The sequence below is a fragment of the Oncorhynchus gorbuscha genome, linkage group LG10, assembly GCF_021184085.1.
Source record: "Oncorhynchus gorbuscha isolate QuinsamMale2020 ecotype Even-year linkage group LG10, OgorEven_v1.0, whole genome shotgun sequence".
NCBI lineage: Eukaryota > Metazoa > Chordata > Actinopteri > Salmoniformes > Salmonidae > Oncorhynchus > Oncorhynchus gorbuscha.
Genome location: NC_060182.1, coordinates 36,375,550 through 36,396,615, shown reverse-complemented (window position 1 = coordinate 36,396,615; position 21,066 = coordinate 36,375,550). Strand labels below are relative to the sequence as shown.

The window sequence follows — 21,066 nt, the reverse complement described above, 5'->3', positions numbered from 1 at the left end:
ATTGGGTAACGGTGCATATGTATGCTCCCAATGCAATTATGCAGCAATTATGAAGTCCAGTATGTCTAATAGAGCAGTCTCCAAACTTTTCTAGAATGAGATACTGAAAAGATGTTTTTTTTACATGTTGTGAGCTACAAAACTAGCTTTCAAATAGGCTCATTATTCTCTTCCCTGTAACTCTTCCCCAGGTACTTAGTGTACAATAGAAAGTCGTGCACTATATTTTCTGGCAATATACCTGGTAGAATAATGGTTAAACCAACTCAGAGGGTCCATATCAATGCATAAATCTGAATACCTTTTTCAGGGATGGGGGGGATGAAAGATTTTTTATATTTTTGTATAATTCCCCTTTAACTGGGCATCTAGCTAGTGAGGAATGTGCCATCTAATGTGTTGATAGCAGCAGTAGTACAGAACCATTGCTCATTTCATGGCTAAATTAGCAAATGACAAATAATATATAAAAATAACATACTTACTCATGATATACACTACTTTTGCCATGTAAGCCTACTTTGTAGTTAACGTTTAATTGAGAAGGTTTCAGGGAAAGTATTTCTGTCATACCTCAAGATGGTTATCACATCAATTGGCGACACACAGTGATAGACAAATTGAGACCCCTGATCTAATACATCCACAGTGGGATTTCGACTGTTTATATTTATTGTAAATATAAAGCAGAATTGTATTTTATTTTGAAGTTATGTAACACCATTACAACCCTGTTTAGCATTTTTTAGTCCAAATATGGCATTATTCCACTCTTTGGATTAGTTTACATGGGGAACTTTTATTTTGAAGGCCAACCGCAAATTCCACAATTCTCACGAGCTTCAAGACTGCCGCCAACCAGGAAATTCGCAAAATAAACGTTCATTTGCTGTTGCGAAACAGGCAGACAGAGCTGTCAGTTGAAGACGTCGTAGCTAGACTACTTGTACAATAAGGTAAGACTATGAGTTTTCCTAATACTATAACTGATCATTTATTGGACATTGTTATAGAAGAAAGTGCGATGTACGCAAACACAGCTTAGCCATGCTAGCTTGCTCGCAGTCTCCAGTACCAGCTAGCTAACTTAGGTGTGCCTGTATTTGATTGTGAACACAGTGTGATTACGACAAGTGGATATTGAGAAATTCATCCGTATAAGAGGGGATCAAACTTTACAGTACAGATTATCAAGCAAACCAACCAATCCAGGAAATCGTGTGCTGCTGCTCGTTACAGGAAACGAAGACGTCATGCAGCCCTCTAAAGACGTCTGTTGGTTCTTGACAATATGGATGGTCCACCTTGCCCTCATGGTTCTCACTGTTCAAGGTAGGGTCATCTACAAGCAGAACTCTATTTCAATGACTGCATGTTTTCATCCATTGGTTTGAAACTCTGGTTTGAAGCGTGTACCACAGTTTCTAAACCCAGGGGCGCAACACTCACGCTTTTCATATAGAACAGGGTTTGAGAATAGTTGGAATACCAACATTCATTTCCTATTGACCCCCATTGTAAAATCGTCAACTTGGTCGTCATCCATTATTTGTGTTATACAGAAATAGCACAACATACCGATAGGCTCCAGTGTTGTTCAGGAGGAGTACATGAAGCCAGGTCAAAAATCCCAACCGATGGTTTGGGAAATAGAGCCAATGAAAGGACCCGAGGTAAAGTTAGTTTTATATTCGGACATTCAACATACATTAGCCAAAAGCCATTTAAAACAAAAATAGACATGGTTGATTATATAATTGAACCATAACATACACTACAGTTCAAAAGTTTAGGGTCACTTAGAAATGTCCTTGTTTGTGAAAGAAAAGCAAAAGAGAATGTCCCTTAAAATAACATCAAATTGATCAAAAATACAGTGTAGACATTGTTAATGTTGTAAATGACTATTGTAGCTGGATACAGCTGAGTTTTAATGGAATGTCTACATAGGCGTACAGAGGCCCGTTATCAGCAACCATCACTCCTGTGTTCCAATGGCATGTTGTTAGCTAACCCAAGTTGACCATTTTAAAAGGCTCATTGATCATGAGAAAACCCTTTGCAATTATGTTAGCACAGTTAAACTGTTCTGATTTTAAAGAAGCAATAAAACTGGCCTTCTTCAGACTAGTTGAGTATCTGGAGCGTCAGTGTTTGTGGGTTCGATTACAGGCTCAAAATGGCCAGAAATAAAGCACTTCTTCTGAAACTCGTCAGTCTATTCTTGTTCTGGGAAATGAAGGCTATTCCATGCAAGAAATTGCCAAGAAACTGAAGATCTCGTACAACGCTGTGTACTACTCCCTTCACAGAACAGCGCAAACTGACCAAAAAAATAAATCTACTGGCCCAAATCAGCACTACATAATTCAGCAGGGAGGTGTGCAACTACCACACAATTATACCCATTATACTAGTGGGTATCCCTTTCAATTCACATTCCTTGCAGAAATAACTATTTGCAAACCTTTTAAAACGTCCAGAAAGACAGTGGTCTTAGAAAGGTATTTATACTTTTTGAAAGACATACTTTATGTGGATGAAAGAATTCTGCCAGCATTTTAATGTCCTAGTTTTATATATTTTTCTTTACCTCCAACTCTAAATATCCAAGTGAGCCCTTGGGGATCAGATTTACCATTATACCCATTGATCAAACGTATAACAGACAGACACTGCTCAAAAGCAGTTGTCTGTGATATCTAGACTCACCACTTTACTAGGTTCACCACTCTATTCACGATAATAAATTGCTCCTACGTACACCAAGTCCCGTGGTCTTGGCTTGCTAGACACTAAAGCATGCAGAGAAGTATTCAGGTATTATGTTACTGTTTGTTAGAACTGTAGAATGTGCCAAATGACAGCACAGTCTGATGGTCTTTTGTAACTCAGAAAACCTGTTCGCCGGGTTGGAGTAGCCAGGAGGAAGGCATGGCCAGCCGCTGAGAAATGCTTATTGAAATGTTCGATTATCATGGATTTATCAGTTGTGGCCGTGTTAGCTAGCCTCAGTGCAGTGGGCAGCTGGGAGGAGGTGCTCTTGTTCTCCATGGACTATAGTGTCCCAAAACTTTTTGCAGTTGGAGCTACAGGATGTGAATTTCTGCTTGAAAAAGCTAGCCTTTGCTTTCCTCACTGACTGCGTGTATTGGTTCCTGACTTCTCTGAACAGTTGCATATCGCGGGGACTATTCGACGCTATTGGCGGACTGCCACAGAATGTGCATATTTTCACTTTTCTGTGAAATCACTGAATTAGTTATTGATATTTTTTCTGTCTTTAAATGCAATATTTGAGATTTTATGTATTTATCAAAACTGGAATTTCTACTCTAAGCAAAGGTTGTAAAAGTACACTAGACATTTATAAAATAAATCATACCTAGTTTGATTATGTCAGTGAAAACGCTATTGATTTATACTGTTTAAATGGCATTTTATAGATGCCATAGTTATGTATTTCTATCAAGTCAACTGGAATTTCTATTAAAAAAAGGTAAAACTATGCTAGACATTTATAGAATAAGTCATATCTGGTTTGATTTTGTGACAAACGGTGAATTAGTTATTGATTTTCAAATGGCTTTTGGAGAAGATCCGTTGAATGTCCGAATGTGCAATTTATAAAACCAACTTTACCTCTGTGAAAAGAAGCCCGTGGCTTCAGGCTATTTGGAGTGGGAAATGTGGGGACGCTGTGTTCAAGTAGAATACACATACAGTGCAAATTCCCATTACCCCATAATGTATTTAAAAATATATATTTAATCTTTAACGACGCAAGTCAGTTAAGAACAAAATCTTATTTACAATAAAAAAAATATAGATAAAGAAAAATGTGAGCAAATGAGGTGAGATAAGGGAGGTAAAGGCAAAAAAGGCCATGGTGGCGAAGTAAATACAATATAGCAAGTGAAACACTGGAATGGTAGATTTGCAGTGGAAATAATGGGGTGCAAAGGAGCTAAATAAATAAATACAGTAGGGGGAGAGGTCATTGTTTGGGCAAAATTATAGATGAGCTATGTGCAGTAATCTGTGAGCTGCTCTCACAAATGGTGCGTAAAGCTAGTGAGGGAGATGTGTTTCCAGTTTTAGAGATTTTTGTAGTTCGTTCCAGTCATTTGCAGCAGAGAACTGGAAAGAGAGCTGGCCAAAGGAAGAATTGGTTTTGGGGGTGACCAGAGAGATATACCTGCTGGAGTGCGTGCTACAGGTGGGTGCAGCTAAGGTGACCAGCGAGCTGAGATAAGGGGGGGGCTTTACCTAATAGGGTCTTGTAGATGACCTGGAGCCAGTGGGTTTGGTGACGAGTATGAAGCGAGGGCCAGCCAACGAGACCATACAGGTCGCAGTGGTGGGTAGTATATGGGGCTTTGGTGACAAAACGGATGGCACTGTGATAGACTGCATCCAATTTATTGAGTAGGGTATTGGAGGCTATTTTGTAAATGACATCGCCAAAGTCGAGGATTGGTAGAATGGTCAGTTTTAGAAGGGTATGTTTGGCAGCATGAGTGAAGGATGCTTTGTTGCGAAATAGGAAGCCAATTCTAGATTTAACTTTGGATTGGAGATGTTTGATGTGAGTCTGGAAGGAGTCTGGAAGGAGAGTTTACAGTCTAACCAGGCACCTAGGTTTTTGTAGTTGTCCACATATTCTAGGTCAGAATCGTCCAGAGTAGTGATGTTGGATGGGCGGGCAGATGCAGGCAGCGATCGGTTGAAGAGAATGTATTTCGTTTTACTTGTATCAGTTGTGTTGTGACAAGGTAGAGGGTGGTATACAGAAGATGGCCCTATTTGCTAAAAGACCAAGTCCATATTATGGCAAGAACAGCTCCGATAAGCAAAGAGAAACGACAGTCCATCATTACTTTAAAACCTTAAGGTCAGTCAATCTGCAAAATGTCAAGAACTTTGAAAGTTTCTTCAAGTGCAGTCGTAAAAACCATCAATTGCTATGATGAAACTGGCTCTCATGCGGACCGCCACAGGAAAGGAAGACCCAGAGGTACCTCTGCTACAGAGGATAAGTTAATTAGTTACCAGCCTCAAATTGCAGCCCAAATAAATGCTTCAGAGTTCAAGTAACGGACCCATCTGAACATCAACTGTTCAGAGGAGACTGCGTGAATCAGTCCTTCATGGTTGAATTGCTGCAAAGAAACCACTGTTAAAGGACACTAATAAAGAAACACAAGCAATGGACATTAGACCGGTTGAAATCTGTCCTTTGGTCTGATGAGTCCAAATTGAGATTTTTGGTTCCAACTGCCGTGTCTTTGTGAGACGCATAGTAGGTGAATGGATGATTTTCGCATGTGTGTTTCCCACCATGAAGCATGGTGGTGGTGGTGTGGGCGTGCTTTGCGGGTTACATGGTCTGTTTTATTTCAAATTCAAGGAACACTTAAACAGCAGGGCTACCACAGCATTCTGCAGCGATACACCATCCCATCTGGTTTGCGCTTATTTTTTATTTAACCATTATTTAACTAGGCAAGCTTAGTGGGACTATCCATTTGTTTTTCAACAGGACAATGACCCAAAACACACCTCCAGGCCGTGTAAGGGTTATTTGACCTTTTGACCAAGGAGAGTGATTGAGACCGTATCAGATGACCTGGCCTCCACATTCATCTGACCTCAACCCAATAGAGATGGTTTGGGATGAGTTGGACTGCAGAGTGAAGGAAAAGCAGCCAACAAGTGCTCAGCATATGTGGGAACTCCTTCAAGTCTGTTGGAAAAGAATTCCAGGTGAAGCTTGTTGAGAGAATGCCAAGTGGGTGCAAAGCTGTCATCAAGGCAAAGAGTGGCTACTTTGAAGAATATAAAATATATATTTTTTATAAAATTAAACCTTCTTTCACATACTCAAGTGGCCTATTTTAGGACGCAAATATGGGTATTCAGACACGGCCGGTGTCTACTGGTGTCCTAGCTAGCTTCTTCTGCAGGGTTTATCAGTGGTTGGCATCCAACGTTATGTACTGGAGCACCCCCAATAGAAGTATAAAGAGGATTTCCGTACAGAGATGCCCACATGCAGGAACGCCTCTAATTACAAGCCGCAATTACGCCCTTCTCGACCGGGTTAGAAATTTGGCAAGTCTGTGAAGTGAAAAATTCGAAAGGCAACCGAGATTCGAGCCAATGTCTTTCTATAGCTGAGCCTGTCATTAACTACAACCGTGTGAAAGTGACACTGACACGCTAACATTTTTGTTAAGAACAACTTTATATGGAATAGCAGTGCCTTTTCATTTGACGGCCTGCACTGGTAGACCTGGCGAGGCGTTTCTTCGCGTGAGCTATGCTAGCTAACTTTGCCATGACATTGCTTGAATTTTTTTTTTTTTAACCTTTTATTTAACTAGGCAAGTTAATTAACAATTTACAATGACTGAAGACACTGGGCAATTGTGCGCCACCCTATGGAACTCCCAATCCCGGCCAGTTGTGATGCAGCCTGGATATCTTCATACTGTCTTTGCTTATAGCGTCTATGGTTTGAATCATTGTCTCACGTCAGATTGCGTGACGGCCGTCTGCACTGATAGGGTACTGAAATTCTATCTAATAACACAACTGAGTTTTCGTTATAGTTAATGTTCTGATTAGTGTGCCGAATTCTGCAGCACCGATAACGGTTCTAGCTGCGACATCATCGCGTTGGTCAAACGTTACAAAGCAGTGAGACAGTGCCAGTTGTCACAATTGTCATGATTTCTAAGAACAGTCCTGTATCTTTAGTGGCATACAACTTCATCAACAAGCTGGCAAACTAGCTACCGTAATGGCCATTCAAACAAGCTAGCACAAGGCTGCTAGCTGGGGCAAGAGGAGCTGATCAAGCATGTCTTTCTGTAGGAGCCAGCAAAGAAAGACATTCTGGTCTACTTAACGGGGTGGGTCTCCTATAGACACCAATGCAATAGTAACCGAGTCTGATCTACTTAGTTCATTTGCCTTTAATTGAACCAGAAAAAGTGGGGTGTCTCTTCCACTTCCGTCTCTGGTAACCAGTGCGTTACATCTGCGTGATTTTCAAAACTAAGAGCTAGTGTTTGGAAAATGAGCAAAATCTCAATATAAGAGATGCGGCTTTCAAGACAGCTCAAAACTAACATTTTTGACTTGGAAACCCACTGTAGAAAAATGAGCTCCGAGCTTCCTACTTGGAATAATCGACCAATAGGAAGCTCTACGCAAAACACGTACGTAAATGTTAACCCTTCGAGTGTATGAGTTGTCTTGAAAGCACCATGAGTTCCATGTTTAGTTGGACACATGACTCCTGGCAACTGCGTGTCGGGTTAGAATGACCCCATCTGACATGAGACAATGTGGGTTTTGAAGGTGTTGTCTCCAGTATTTGTCTACCTTGGTCATTCAATTTTGTCTCCTTTGTTTTCAGGTCAAAACTGCTCCAAACCCGTACCGTTAGAAGGGTCAAACATTGTTTTGACATCAACTCAAGAGACATTTGGAAATGGAACAAAAGCAAGTTTTGAGTGTTCAACTGGATATATCCGTACAGAAGGGTCTCGATCAGTCATCTGTACTGCTGGCGTGTGGAGTACAGTGACACTGACATGCAAATGTAATTCCAATAATTGTATTTTTTATTGTGCTAAAAAGTTAGGCCATATTCCTGTAAATGTTTTTAGTTCTAAAAATAAATAGTCGCCCACTCTATATAAGCTCCCAGTAATTTATTGGGTAAACCACCAATGTTTCAGTATCACTGTGCCTTCTTCAGGGTAATATCACGAATGCTTGAACCAGGGCTTCGCTCAGTAAATGTTTACTTTCTGGAGCGTTCAATTAAACGGAAACTGTGCTGTACGGAACGACCTGTTGAAAAACGTGGAGGGGTTGGGGAGCCTTGTCATCGTGGCTCTGTCCTTTTAAAAAATACGTCACTCATTGCTTCAAGCCACACCTCGCCACACGGGAGCAAATGTACCTCTGTTCAAGAGCGATTTGGTGAAACGTGTCGTTCAGCACAAACCGTTCTGCAATGTAGCAACTGTTCAAGCGAACTGAGCGCACCTCACAGACTATATAGACAAACAGTTTGTGCAACCAATGACAATAGTGAGGTGTGTCATCTAAGAATCCCTGTTAGTGGTGTCATCTCATGCAAGACACATGGAGGAATCTATCTCCTCACCTGTCCATGTGGGAAAACCCATGTGGGGGGGTTAAAACGACGCATAGCTGAACACCGCAGTTCAATCAGGTGCAAGAACACTGACTACCCAGTAGCAGCTCACTTTGTTTGAGAACCATCCTATTTCTTCCCTCAAATACAAGAGGTATCGAGCATGTTCCCCAGAGGGAGGCCTACTGGATCTCCTATACAAAAAATACTAGTGGTCTGAATGTTGACTTGGACCTCGGGCCCTTTTTAATAAACAAGTCCCCCCCTTTTTATGACCAGGTCTGCTAAATGAACGTATTCTTTCCACAGCTTATCAGTGTGCACCCAAGATGTTCCCTGGTAGAGATGCTTATTATGCATTGCGTTTGAACCAAAGGATTGCATGTGACTAAAATGAAATCTATATATGAAATAGTAAAATGCATTTTCATGTTAATATTATCTACAATATCTAATCATGTAAGATGAAAACAATATCCTAATATATTTAACATGCTGTAAACTATTGTCTTTTAACAGTAACTTTTTCATCCTCAGCACCCTAATTACTATGACATACCCCTCACTAGTCATTGGTTGCATTAATTGCACTGGTTGTTTATATAACCTGTTCAAGAATTCATGATATTACCCTGAAGAAGGCACAGTGATCTAGAAATGTTGGTTTACCCAATAAATTGCTGGCAGCTTGTGTATACAGTGTGCAACTCTTTTTATTTTTATAGCCTATAGTTTACTCGCCGTTAGTCCGCACCTCCTAACTCTTTTGGGTATGCACCAGCTCATGCTTTTCACTAAACAGTTTTTACCCACCCACTCACAACTTGATATATTCATTGCCCATTCATGAAACTCACTGAAAAAGTAGGCTAACCTGGAATCTGGACCTGTTTTCTTTCAACATTCCACTCTTTGCCACTCCATGTCATGTTTGGCATATGACACAGAGAGGCAAGGAGTGGAATGTTGGCACAAAACAGGTCAGGCTAGCCTACATTTCCTCCGTACATGACTCTTTTTCTTTATGGTTGTTTCAGTAAGGCCGTGTGGCTCACCAGGAGAAGTGATGAACGGCCGATATAATCTCTCAGGGGTTCTGTTTGGCGCCAGGGCTGTTGCTTTCTGTGACACTGGGTCAGTGCAAGGCTATTAGCCTCATATCTCTCTCTCTCTGTGTCTCTCATAGGGCTGAACCATAGAGAGAGCGCTCATCTTTGTATCTGTGCCATTATAGCATCTGTGACCACTACGTTTTAAAGCTGTTCATTTTTATTATTCTTCACTGGGCTCCCAACTCAGGAATCCCCACCCAGTTGGCTATTTTAAAATGCTGGAAGCCCTTATTGGCCATGATGAGTCTATCTTCATGGGCTGAACTGAGTGGTTTAACATGTCAACTGTCCATTTGTAGGCCTAATTTTATGATTTCCAGATCGGCCTTAATCAAACTTCACCTCCCTAAATAAAAGGTGAAGGAAATGTTTCATGTTTAGCCTATAATCTTCCTTTGCTATCTTGCTTAAGGTCAGAGCCGTCTCTGTTGTAACCCTTGCTATCCCAAAACCAATGGTCCAAATACTGTCTAATCTTTCTCTTTTTCAGCTATATGCTTGTGGGTAACGGTGTAAGGAACTGTTTGGTCGACGGCTGGGATGGCAGAGTTCCTGTATGTGAAGGTTAGTCAAGTGAAAATAACTATCTTAAACAGTTCTATGCTTGTGCCGAGATCAAAACTGTTCATAACTGCTGTTGTGTTCTACTCTGCAGTGGTGAAGTGTGGAAAGCCCCCCAACATTGTCAACGGTGGACATGTTATCCCACCTGATGAAGAGTACCACTATAGAAGTGTTGTGGAATATAGCTGTGAGAAGGAATTCACTCTGGTTGGAACTAAATCCATAGTCTGTGAAAAGGACGGAGAATTCCAGCCAGCTCCACCGGAGTGTAAAAGTACGTTGAAAGCTTGCCTTTTTCCCCCCTTCTGTTTTAAACAATCATAATTATGGTTGTTGACAAGACAGAACTGTTTGTATGAACTGTTCACACTGATAAGATATTGTAATCAGATTACAGAAACTTTTGAAAACTAGATTACTTCTTGCATTATTTGACTTCACACAGTATTCAACTAGAGGTCGACCGATTAATCGGAATGCCCGGTTAAATAGGGCCGATTTCAAGTTTTCATAACAATCGGTGATTTGGGACGGCGATTAAATTTTTTACAAATATATATTTTAATCTTGTTTATTTTTGACACCTTTTATTTAATCTTTATTTAACTAGGCAAGTCAGTTAATAACACATTCTTATTTTCAATGACGGCCTAGGAACGGTGGGTTAACTGCCTTGTTCAGGGGCAGAACGACAGTTTTTTACCTTGTCAGCTCAGGGATTCAATCTTGCAACCTTACGGTTAACTAGTCCAACGCTCTAACCACCTTCCTCACGAGGAGCCGGCCTGTTACGCAAATGCAGTAAGAAGCCAAGGTAATCACTAGTTATAACTAAACATGGTAGACAATATTACTAGTTTATCTAGCGTGTCCTGTGTTGCATATAATCGATGCTGTGCGCATTCCCGAAAAAGGACTGTTGCTCTAACCTGTACCTAACCATAAACACCAATGCTTTTCTTCAAATCAATACACAGTAGTATATATTTTTAAACCTGCATATTTAGCTAAATGAAATCCAGGTTAGCAGGCAATATTAACCAGGTGAAATTGTGTCACTTCTATAATAATAATATAATATAATAATAATAATAATAACTTCTCTTATGTTCATTGCACGCAGAGTCTGGGTGTGTGCAACATTTTGGGCCGCCTGGCTCATTGCAAACTAATTTGCCAGAATTTTACGTAATTATGACATAACATTGGAGGTTGTGCAATGTAACAGGAATATTTAGACTGATGGATGCCACCCGTTATATAAAATACGGAACGGTTCCGTATTTCACTGAAAGAATAAAAGTCTTGTTTTCGAGATGATAGTTTCCGGATTCGACCATATTAAGGACCTAAGGCTCGCATTTTTGTGTTATTATGGTATAATTAGTCTATGGTTTGATAGAGCAGTCTGACTGAGCGACGGTAGGCACCAGCAGGCTCATAAGCATTCATTCAAACAGCACTTTAGTGAGTTTTGCCAGCAGCTCTGCTGTTTATTACTTCAAGCCTATCAACTCCCGAGATTAGGCTGGTGTAACGATGTGAAATGGCTAGCTAGTTAGCGGGGTGTGCGCTAATAGCGTTTCAAACGTCACTCGCTCTGAGACTTGGAGTAGTTGTTCCCCTTGCTCTGCATGGGTAACGCTGCTTTGAGGGTGTCTGTCGTTGTGTTCCTGGTTCGAGCCCAGGCAGGAGCGAGGAGAGGGACGGAAGCTTTACTGTTACACTGGCAATACTAAAGTGCCTATAAGAACATCCAATAGTCAAAGGTATATGAAATACAAATGGTATAGAGAGAAATAGTCCTATAATAACTACAACCTAAAACTTCTTACCTGGGAATATTGAAGACTCATGTTAAAAGGAACCAACAGCTTTCTATGTTCTCATGTTCTGAGCAAGGAACTTAAACGGTAGCTTTCTTACATGGCACATATTGCACTTTTACTTTGTTCTCCAACACTTGTTTTTTTTTTTCATTATTTAAACCAAATTGAACATGTTTCATTATTTATTTGAGGCTAAATTGATTTTATTGATGTATTATATAAGTGTTCATTCAGTATTGTTGTAATTGTCATTATTAAAAATACATTAAAAAAATTGGCCGATTGATCGGTATCGGCTTTTTTTTGTGCCCTCCAATAATCGGCATCGTGTTGAAAAACCATAATCGGTCGACCTCTAGATTCAACACCTTTCTGTTTTCTCAATGACATTCAGCTTTGAAAAACAGCGCAAGTTTTAAGTTTGTTCCACCAGAGCGAGTCTGACCGTAAGTCAGAGACCACTATGATGACACCCCAAATGCGTTTGATGGATCCTTTGTCTACTTCTAATTCCTTTTAAGGGAAAAGTAATCAGATTACATTACTGCGTTTGAGTACGCCAAAGGTTATGTAACTGATTACAATTTTGGACAGGTAACGGATTATATTTAGAAATGAACCTACCCAGTCCTGTCCACTACACAATCATGAGCAAGGTCACGGTCCAGATGATAAAATAAGTGTATAAATATCACAGTATCTAGCCTGATAATACAGATGTACATGAGACAGCCTAAGGAGCGGTCTGAACAGTGCACACGCTAATGCAGGGCTGCCCAACCCTCTTCCTGGAGCTCTACAGTCCTGTGGGTTTTCAGTCCAACCCTAATTTAACACACCTGATTCTACTTATTAGCTTCGCAACAAGATCTTAACTAGCTGAATCAGATCTGCTAAATTAGGGTTGGACTGAAGACTTACAGGACAGTAGATCTCCAGGAAGAGTTATGTGCAGCCCTGCCCTAATGTGTACTATACACTTAAAACCATGATGCAACATTGAGCTCAGTGGAAATTAGTTACAAAAATATAGCCTATTTATTGAAAAGATTAGTTGCATAATATACATAAATAGTGGTTATAACAACATTGTGTTTTATATTGCTTCAAGTAGCCTAAAACCAACAAATAAGAGACTTGGGCCACCTTTACTTCACAACCATAGAGAATAAACATTTCTTTGTTTACATCTGCAGTGGTTTCATGTCCTGCTCCTGTTGTTGAGAATGGCGTTAGGGTTGAAGGTCGTCTGCCCCCCTACCAGCACAAGTCTTTTGTGACGTATAAGTGCAACGATGGATATAAGATGATGGGAGAGGCCAGTCTGACATGTGAAATAGAAGGCTGGTCAGCTTCTATTCCCACATGCAAAGGTAAGACTTGTTTCAGTGCTTTACTTAACATACTTTATCCTGTATTTTGGATCAGATATTTTGTGCGTCATTTGGTATTTAGTGCCAGATGACCAATGTGTCAGCAAACTGACTTTCTGAATTGAATTGATCTCATATAAACATATAGAGAATATTTTGATAAGACAATATGGTATGTGGAGGGATAACAACAGTACATTGATGTGACAGACTGGACAAGAATAGTTATTGGCCTAATTGCATTGCATGCCTTTATAGCCCTTCCGATGACAACAAAGCCCCTACTACTACTACTACTACTACTACTACTACTACTACCACCACAACAGCTACTACCACTGCTTCAAAGAAAACCACAAATGAAGGTACAGTCCTTTTTGATACTGCTTGGCACAATCCTAATCTAATTTTCCAGTGAGCTCCAAAAGTATTGGGATAGTGAACATTTTTGTTGTTTTGGATTTGAAGTGATACAGTGTCATAGAAATGAATGGTAAATAATGTATTGTGTCATTTTGGAGTCACATTTATTGTAAATCAGAATATTTTTTTGTTTTACCCCTTTTTATCCCCAATTTCGTGGTATCAGATGGTTTTACGCGCTTCAGCACTCGGAGGTCCTGTTCTGTGAGCTTGTGTGGCCTACCACTTTGCGTGTTGTTGCTCCTAGATGTTCCCACTTCACAATAACAGCACTTACAGTTGAATGGGGCAGCTCTATCAGGGCAGAGATTTGACAAACTGCTTTGTTGGAAAGGTGGCATCCTATGACTGTGCCACGTTGAAGGTCACTGAGCTCTTCAGTTAGGCCATTCTAGTGTGTGTGTGTGTGTGTGTGTGTGTGTGTGTGTGGACCAGAAGTCCCCACAAGAATAGTAAACTAAAAATGTTTTGACCAACTGGGGACAGTTGGTTCCCAAAAGGTCAAATGCTATTTGTAGGGGGTTTAGGGTTAGGATTAGGATTAGGATTAGGAGATAGGGTTAAGGGTACAGGTTGGGGAAAATAGGATTTTCAATGGGACTGAATTGTATATCCCCATAAGGTTAGCTGTGCTAGACTGTGTGTGTGCGTGCTCGCCAGGACCAGACATGAGTGCTGCAGCTCTGTGGTAAAACATGATTATTTACTAGCATAACAACTGCCACTGTTAATGCAGTAAAGGTTGGATGATATTTTGGACAATATTTTTTGTTGTTGCTTGTTACAACACTAAAATCAGCTTTCAAACAAGTTCTACTCAATGGCCGAGTCTACCAGCATCAATGGAGCATTCACGACCCATCCCCAGTCCACGTAGTGGGCGGGGATACCTGGCCGTACTTCTGAGTATGAACCTCAACTGTCGCAACATGAATGGAAATGGGTGTAGGTGAAAGCTGTTGGCGTTGATATTTGGCAGTCTCTGCCACATACACAGGCTTGCAGTGCATAGCCTCCAGATTGCGAGCCTGAAAACTAGGGCAAAGCAGTTGGCTAGGTACTGCTCCGTTTCAGCTGTCGTGGGAAGCCCAGCAGTTTGGAGAAGGTGCTTTTCCTGTACCCTTGAGTGCCATGCAGACAGACCTTTTGAAGTGTTTGGATGCTTTTGTTTTGTACATTTGATTGTTGGATTCAAATAAAGTATTTATTGTGTATGTGTTTGTGTGTGTGTGCGCGCAAACCTTAATATCTCTTCTTTGTGTTATAGATCGCGTACCTGGTCCCCCTGATGCTAAAAGTAAGCGGTCACCCAGCTTTTACCTATTGATGTTAGAACAGTTAGCTCTCATCCGTACATGTTGTACAGTGTATGATGTTACAACAGTTAGCTCTCATCCGTACATGTTGTACAGTGTATGATGTTACAACAGTTTGCTCTCATCCGTACATGTTGTACAGTGTATGATGTTACAACAGTTTGCTCTCATCCGTACATATTGTACAGTGTATGATGTTACAACAGTTAGCTCTCATCCGTACATGTTGTACAGTGTATGATGTTACAACAGTTAGCTCTCATCCGTACATGTTGTACAGTGTATGATGTTACAACAGTTAGCTCTCATCCGTACATGTTGTACAGTGTATGATGTTAGAACAGTTAGCTCTCATCTGTACATGTTGTACAGTGTATGATGTTACAACAGTTAGCTCTCATCTGTACATGTTGTACAGTGTATGATGTTACAACAGTTAGCTCTCATCCGTACATGTTGTACAGTGTATGATGTTAGAACAGTTTGCTCTCATCCGTACATGTTGTACAGTGTATGATGTTAGAACAGTTTGCTCTCATCCGTACATGTTGTACAGTGTATGATGTTAGAACAGTTTGCTCTCATCCGTACATGTTGTACAGTGTATGATGTTAGAACAGTTTGCTCTCATCCGTACATGTTGTACAGTGTATGATCTCTTTGATGGTTCAAGCAGTGTTTAGGCTATTTAGTGATGATTCATCTTCACTGCAAATTCATGATGGCATCTTCCTTCCCTCGTTCGTTTGTTTCTCTTACAGACCACACTTGGAAAATATTAGGGAGTGTCCTAGGCGTACTTGGTAAGTTGCAGTGGATTATGACAGTAACAGTACAACATGGTGACCTGTTAAATCAAGTCATACCATCTTCTCCAAAACAAGTTCCAAGAATTGTACTAAATTCCATCTTCTAAAGACGAACGGGATAAGCAGTATTTGTTTGGTTTTATGTTGAACATTTTCAAATCTAGTCATCATGCAACAATGTTGACTCATTTATTTTCTAGCATCTGCTCACCAATGTATTTTTATTACCGAGGTAGTATTCTGTTCAAGCCTTTTCTTGCAGGACAGACATTAAGTTATTTGTAATACTTTTCTATTGTTACTGGTATACAAACCTATAACAATACCCCTTTCTGTTGACATCCCATTATTTATTAATGTTCACAGTAAGGAGAAGGAATATTGTGTTTTTAAACTCTACAAGTAAAAATGAACTACTTCTTATGTTAAACAAAATAATACCTTATAAACGTCTCCTTTTTCTTTCTAGTCGTTGGTTGTATTATAGTATTTATAATCTACAAATATAAAGCACGGTAAGAAATTCTTATTTCATTAACTAACATCCAATTGAGGCTTGTTTCCTGTCATGGCTCCTCCCTCTTTTCTTTGCGCTCACTAAAACAACTGTTGTACAGTTTCATGTGTTCTTTTGAGTTCTTACTGCTGGCATAGCCACCTATGCTGCTTCAGCTAAATGCTGCATGCTTTATATTTGCAAAGCTTTCTGGTGTTTAACATCAATATACACACACCAGCCACAGTAGTGGAGCTGCAAAGTAAACGCAATGGCCATTTTGTCCCAGAAATCTGCTAGTGTTCTTAAACATTGAGCTAGTTGGTGTGTCTGTTGTTGAAGAGGTCCAGAGGGTTGTCACACACATGGCAGGCAAGGGTGGCAGATTGATGAGACCAATGGGTTTGGCCTAGTCTGGTATCCGTAACATTCCACTCACCACTCCGTGCCATATAGCAAACCGTTTGGCATATGACATGTGGCAAGGACTGGCTTGTTTGCACAAAGCACGTCTGAGTTCCATGCTGGGTTTGGCCTCCTGGTCATACAGAAATACAGACATGGTGACCAGTGCTCGACTTCTGTGTTACAGCTCTCGAGTTGGATACTCAGGAAATGTGGCCACTAGTAACTCTGAAGACAGAGTTGTAGCACCCTTGGCCGCGGTAAGATGATGGACTTCTGAGCTCACCGTTTTTATTTAATTTTATATAATAAGTCTGCGTTCCAATTCATCCCAAAGGTGTTCGATGGGGTTGACGTCAGGGCTCTGTGCAGGCCAGTCAAGTTCTTCCACACCGATCTCAACAAGCCATTTTTGTATGGACCTCGCTTTGTATTAAAATAAGATGGAATAAAAAACATATGGGTGATGTGATTGAGTATAGTTTAGCAGTGAAATGCTAAATGTTTTTATTATGATGGGTGAGAATCACTGAGCTCTTCAGTAAGGACATTGTACTACCAATGTTTGTCTATGGAGATTGCATGACTTTGTGCTTGATTTTATACACCTGTCCGCAACGGGTGTGGCTGAAATAGCCAAATCCTCTAATTTTGAAGGGGTGTCCACATACTTTTCAATATATATTGCATGTGTCCAAATCCAACAGATTTATCCCGTTTATGTTCCACAGGTCCACCCATCCACACAGAGAATGTGTGGAAATAAATGTGAAATGTATTTTCTGGGGTTGTCTTAACTGTATTTTTTTGTTTTCTTTTTCAGTACCAAGTCTTCTGATTTGCTTTAGTCTCCTCTTGCATCCTTGAGAAGGGAGTCACAGTGAACATGCTGCTGTGATTTAATGCACTACCCTCCTGCGTATGAATGTAGCAGCCCCTCCCAAATACCGGGTTCATATCCTTTCAAAGGAAGTTCTATTACGTGATTGTTTAGAAACCTCATGATGAAGAATGAATTGGTTCACTCTCATTTGGAAGCTTGTGCTTAATGAGTGGCCTAACCTGATTTCCAGTGTACTTCACAAATATCTCTTTATCTAAGCCTGCTTTCTCATTGCCAACATTCTTAGTTACAATTCTCCCCTTTTACGGCAACCCTGCATCACAAAGCCAGTTTTACACCCTTTGAAATAAAGAATTTGAAGAAATCATATTTATTAAAATGTCCAACAAGATTCCCCTGTGTATTTATTTGGATAGTGAAGCTACAACTTGGCTCTGTACTGAAAAACAGCTTGTATCCTAAGGCGATCAGACTCCTGATCAGCCAACAACCATCTCCTGTAGTTAGAGTAGTAAGTAGTACTCCTGGAGTAAGTAAGAGACAAAACACACGCAAGCTCACACACCTCATACACGTAGTCGCCATACTCACATATATACACATACATACCAGTGGAGCCTCCTCGGAGGAAGGGGAGGACCATCCTTAGTATTATTTTTCAAATAGACATTAAAGAGGTCATCCTCTTTGGATATACTAAATATATTCACACACTGTTTTGCACTGAAGGTCTACAGAAGCCCCAACAACACAATGGTGTCGCCTGAGGACAACTACTTTCTGTCCTCTGGGTACATTGACTTCAATTATGATATGACGGTTTGCCTGGTTGTGATTGATGTCCACACGTGAAGGGAAAAGGTGAGAGGAGGAGCGTAGATGCGAGATGATGATAATAATCAACGGGTTCGTGCTGTTTGTATGTGGCGGCTATGAAAATGAACTGTTTGCGTGTGATCAGGTCTATTCATTCCGACAATTCTGTTTAAAAAAAATTCTAAGACTGAAGCAAACTGAACAAAGTGGGAGTAAACATACCTGAATTTGTTCAAGATAAACTATTTTGTAACTGTTGGACTAATGATCACATCCTAGATCAGCTAGATGCAGGCAAGAGTGTGCAAAGCGGTATTGACTGTCAATGTCTGTCACCTTGATTACTCCAATTTCTCTATGAACGTACATTCAAAGGCTAGGTTATAGCAACCTCCTGATGGGTATACAGTCCCTGACTATATACCAGTCCCTCCTGTTGTAGCCTAAACCTATCGCTGTCACATTGAACTAGGTGAATGGAATATGAATGTCATCCAATATGCTGTAATAGAAATAAAGACATGCTCGCACATGAAATAATTTTTCCCTCATCTTAAATGGCACAGACCACCACAGCCAACACTGATGTCCCATGTATATAGAGACATTAAACACTGGACCATGTATTTTATACTGTTTTCACCCTGTGTGTTCATATACTGGATTCTTCACATTGCTCATTCTAATAGATCTACTGTGCGTTGCATTTTTGCTACACTGTTTTGCACACCGCCTGTATTTATCAACTGAATTCTTGACATAGTTCACTGTAATAAATCTACAGCTGTACATATCATTTTTAGTGTGTGTGTATATATATATATATATTGGTTTATATACACAGATTGAATTTGGATTACTGATTAGTGTTATTTGGGTTGTTAACTGGATGTCATTTGTGATTTCTTGTTTCAAATTTGTTCTTATTTGTGTACTTGCTTGACATTTCTTTACAGCACTGTTAGGAGCCAGTAACACAAGCATTTCGATGTACCTGCGATAACATCTGCTAAACTGTGTATGCGACCAATAAACTTGGATTTGATCTATCTAGTCCCCCCATTTCAAAGTGTCGTAAGTATTTGGACAAATTAATTTGTGTGTTAAAGATATGCTCCGGAACTTTGGCGACTACTAAGTATTTTTTTAAAACTTCCTGCTTTGTACTGGATGTGTCGACGTGTAGTTCATACATGCATAATCTATGAGCAGAATTACTGTTTTACCTCAATTATCCAAGAAATCCCTAGTTTTGAAAGCAACAGTTTTTCTGGAAGATGTGCATTTTCCCCCACGTGACCCAGCCCCTTACCAATTCAAGTTCAACCAATGAGCTTCAGCCATATCAGTGACAGCTAGCAAGATGCACCCACAGCAGAGCAGGAGAGAGCAATGATGTGGTGTACAAATGTGTCATTTTCAGGGAAAGGTTTTTGCTTGTGAGTGCTACTTCAGATCTTCCCAACAATGCAGAGAGCAAAATAATAACACCATGAATAAACACAACGATAAAAGAGGAAAGGGGGGAACTTAGTCAGCTGTACAACTGAAATGTGTCTTCCGCATTTAATCCAACCCCGATTACTTGATGTAGGGGGAAAAGTATTCGGAAAATGTTCAGACCCCTTGACTTTCTTCACATTTTGTTACGTTACAACCCTATTCTAAAATGGATTCAATCATTTCCCCCCCTACATCAATCTACACACAAAGCAAAAACTATCACATTTACGTAAGTAGTCAGACACTTTATTCAGTACATTGTTGAAGCGCCTTTGGCAGCGATTACAGCCTAGAGTCTTCTTGGGTGGGACGCTACAAGCATGGCACACCTGTATTTGTGGAGTTTCTCCAATTCTTCTCTGCAGATCCTCTCAAGCTCTGTCAAGTTGGATGGGGAGCGTCGCTGCGCAGCTATTTTCAGGTCTCTCCAGAGATGTTCGATCGGGACTTGACTTGTGTATCGGAGGACATCCTGACATGAACCTCCAGCATGACAATGCCCCCAGTCATACCGCTCGTTCTGTGTCTGATTACCTGCAAGACAGGAATGTCAGTGTCCTGTGTCAGTGTCCTGCCATGGCCAGCGAAGACCCCGGATCTCAATCCCATTGTGCACGTCTGGTGACCAGTGAGTTGAAATAAGGCGGGGCTTTACCTAGCAAAGACTTATAGATGACCTGGTGCCAGTGGGTTTTCGGCGATGAATAGGAAGCGAGGGTCAGCCAATGCGAGCAGGTCGCAGTGGTGGGTAGTATATGGGGCTTTGGTGACAAAACTGATGGCACTGTGATAGCTTGCATCCAATTTGCTGAGGAGAGTGTTTAAAGCTATTTTGTAATTGATATCGCCGAAGTCAAGGATCGGTAGGATAGTTTATGAGGGTATGTTAGGCAGCATGAGTGAAGGATGCTTTGTTGCAAAATAGGAAGCCGATTCTAGATTTAATTTTGGATTGGAGATGCTTAATGTGAATCTGGAAGGAGAGTTTACAGTCTAACGAAACACCTAGGTATTTGCAGTTGTCAACATATTCTAAGTCAGAACCGTCCAGAGTAGTGATGCTAATCAGGTCAATGAATACGGCTGCACAGTATTGTCTCTTATCGATGGCGGTTATGATATTGTTTAGGAACCTTGAGCGTGGCTGAGGTGGACCCATGACCATCTCTGAAACGAGATTGCATTAGCGGAGAAGGTACGGTGGGATTCGAAATGGTCGGTAATCTGTTTGTTGACTTGGCTTTCGAAGACCTTAGAAAGGCAGGGTAGAATATAGGTCTGTAGCAGTTTGGGTCAAGAGTGTCCCTCCCTTTGAAGAGGTGGATGACCGCAGCTGATTTCCAATCTTTGGGTGAAGGAGAAATGTGGAGGCTTGGTTGAGTTGCTGTGGGGGGGTGCAG

The 21,066-nt window shown here is 40.7% G+C and overlaps 1 protein-coding gene across 1 annotated transcript; it reads left to right on the top strand.

Annotated features, from left to right (window-relative positions):
• Positions 1 to 798: 798 nt before the first annotated feature.
• On the top strand, positions 799 to 19,227 carry LOC124045987 (C4b-binding protein alpha chain-like). The gene is given in 13 exon segments (XM_046365872.1): positions 799 to 956; positions 1,240 to 1,332; positions 7,427 to 7,612; positions 9,214 to 9,310; positions 9,779 to 9,852; positions 9,944 to 10,126; positions 12,878 to 13,054; positions 13,313 to 13,333; positions 13,336 to 13,419; positions 14,745 to 14,774; positions 15,555 to 15,596; positions 16,072 to 16,117; positions 17,327 to 19,227. Coding segments are annotated over 12 exon segments (1,044 nt in total). The 5' UTR covers positions 799 to 956; positions 1,240 to 1,253; the 3' UTR covers positions 17,352 to 19,227.
• Positions 19,228 to 21,066: the final 1,839 nt, after the last annotated feature.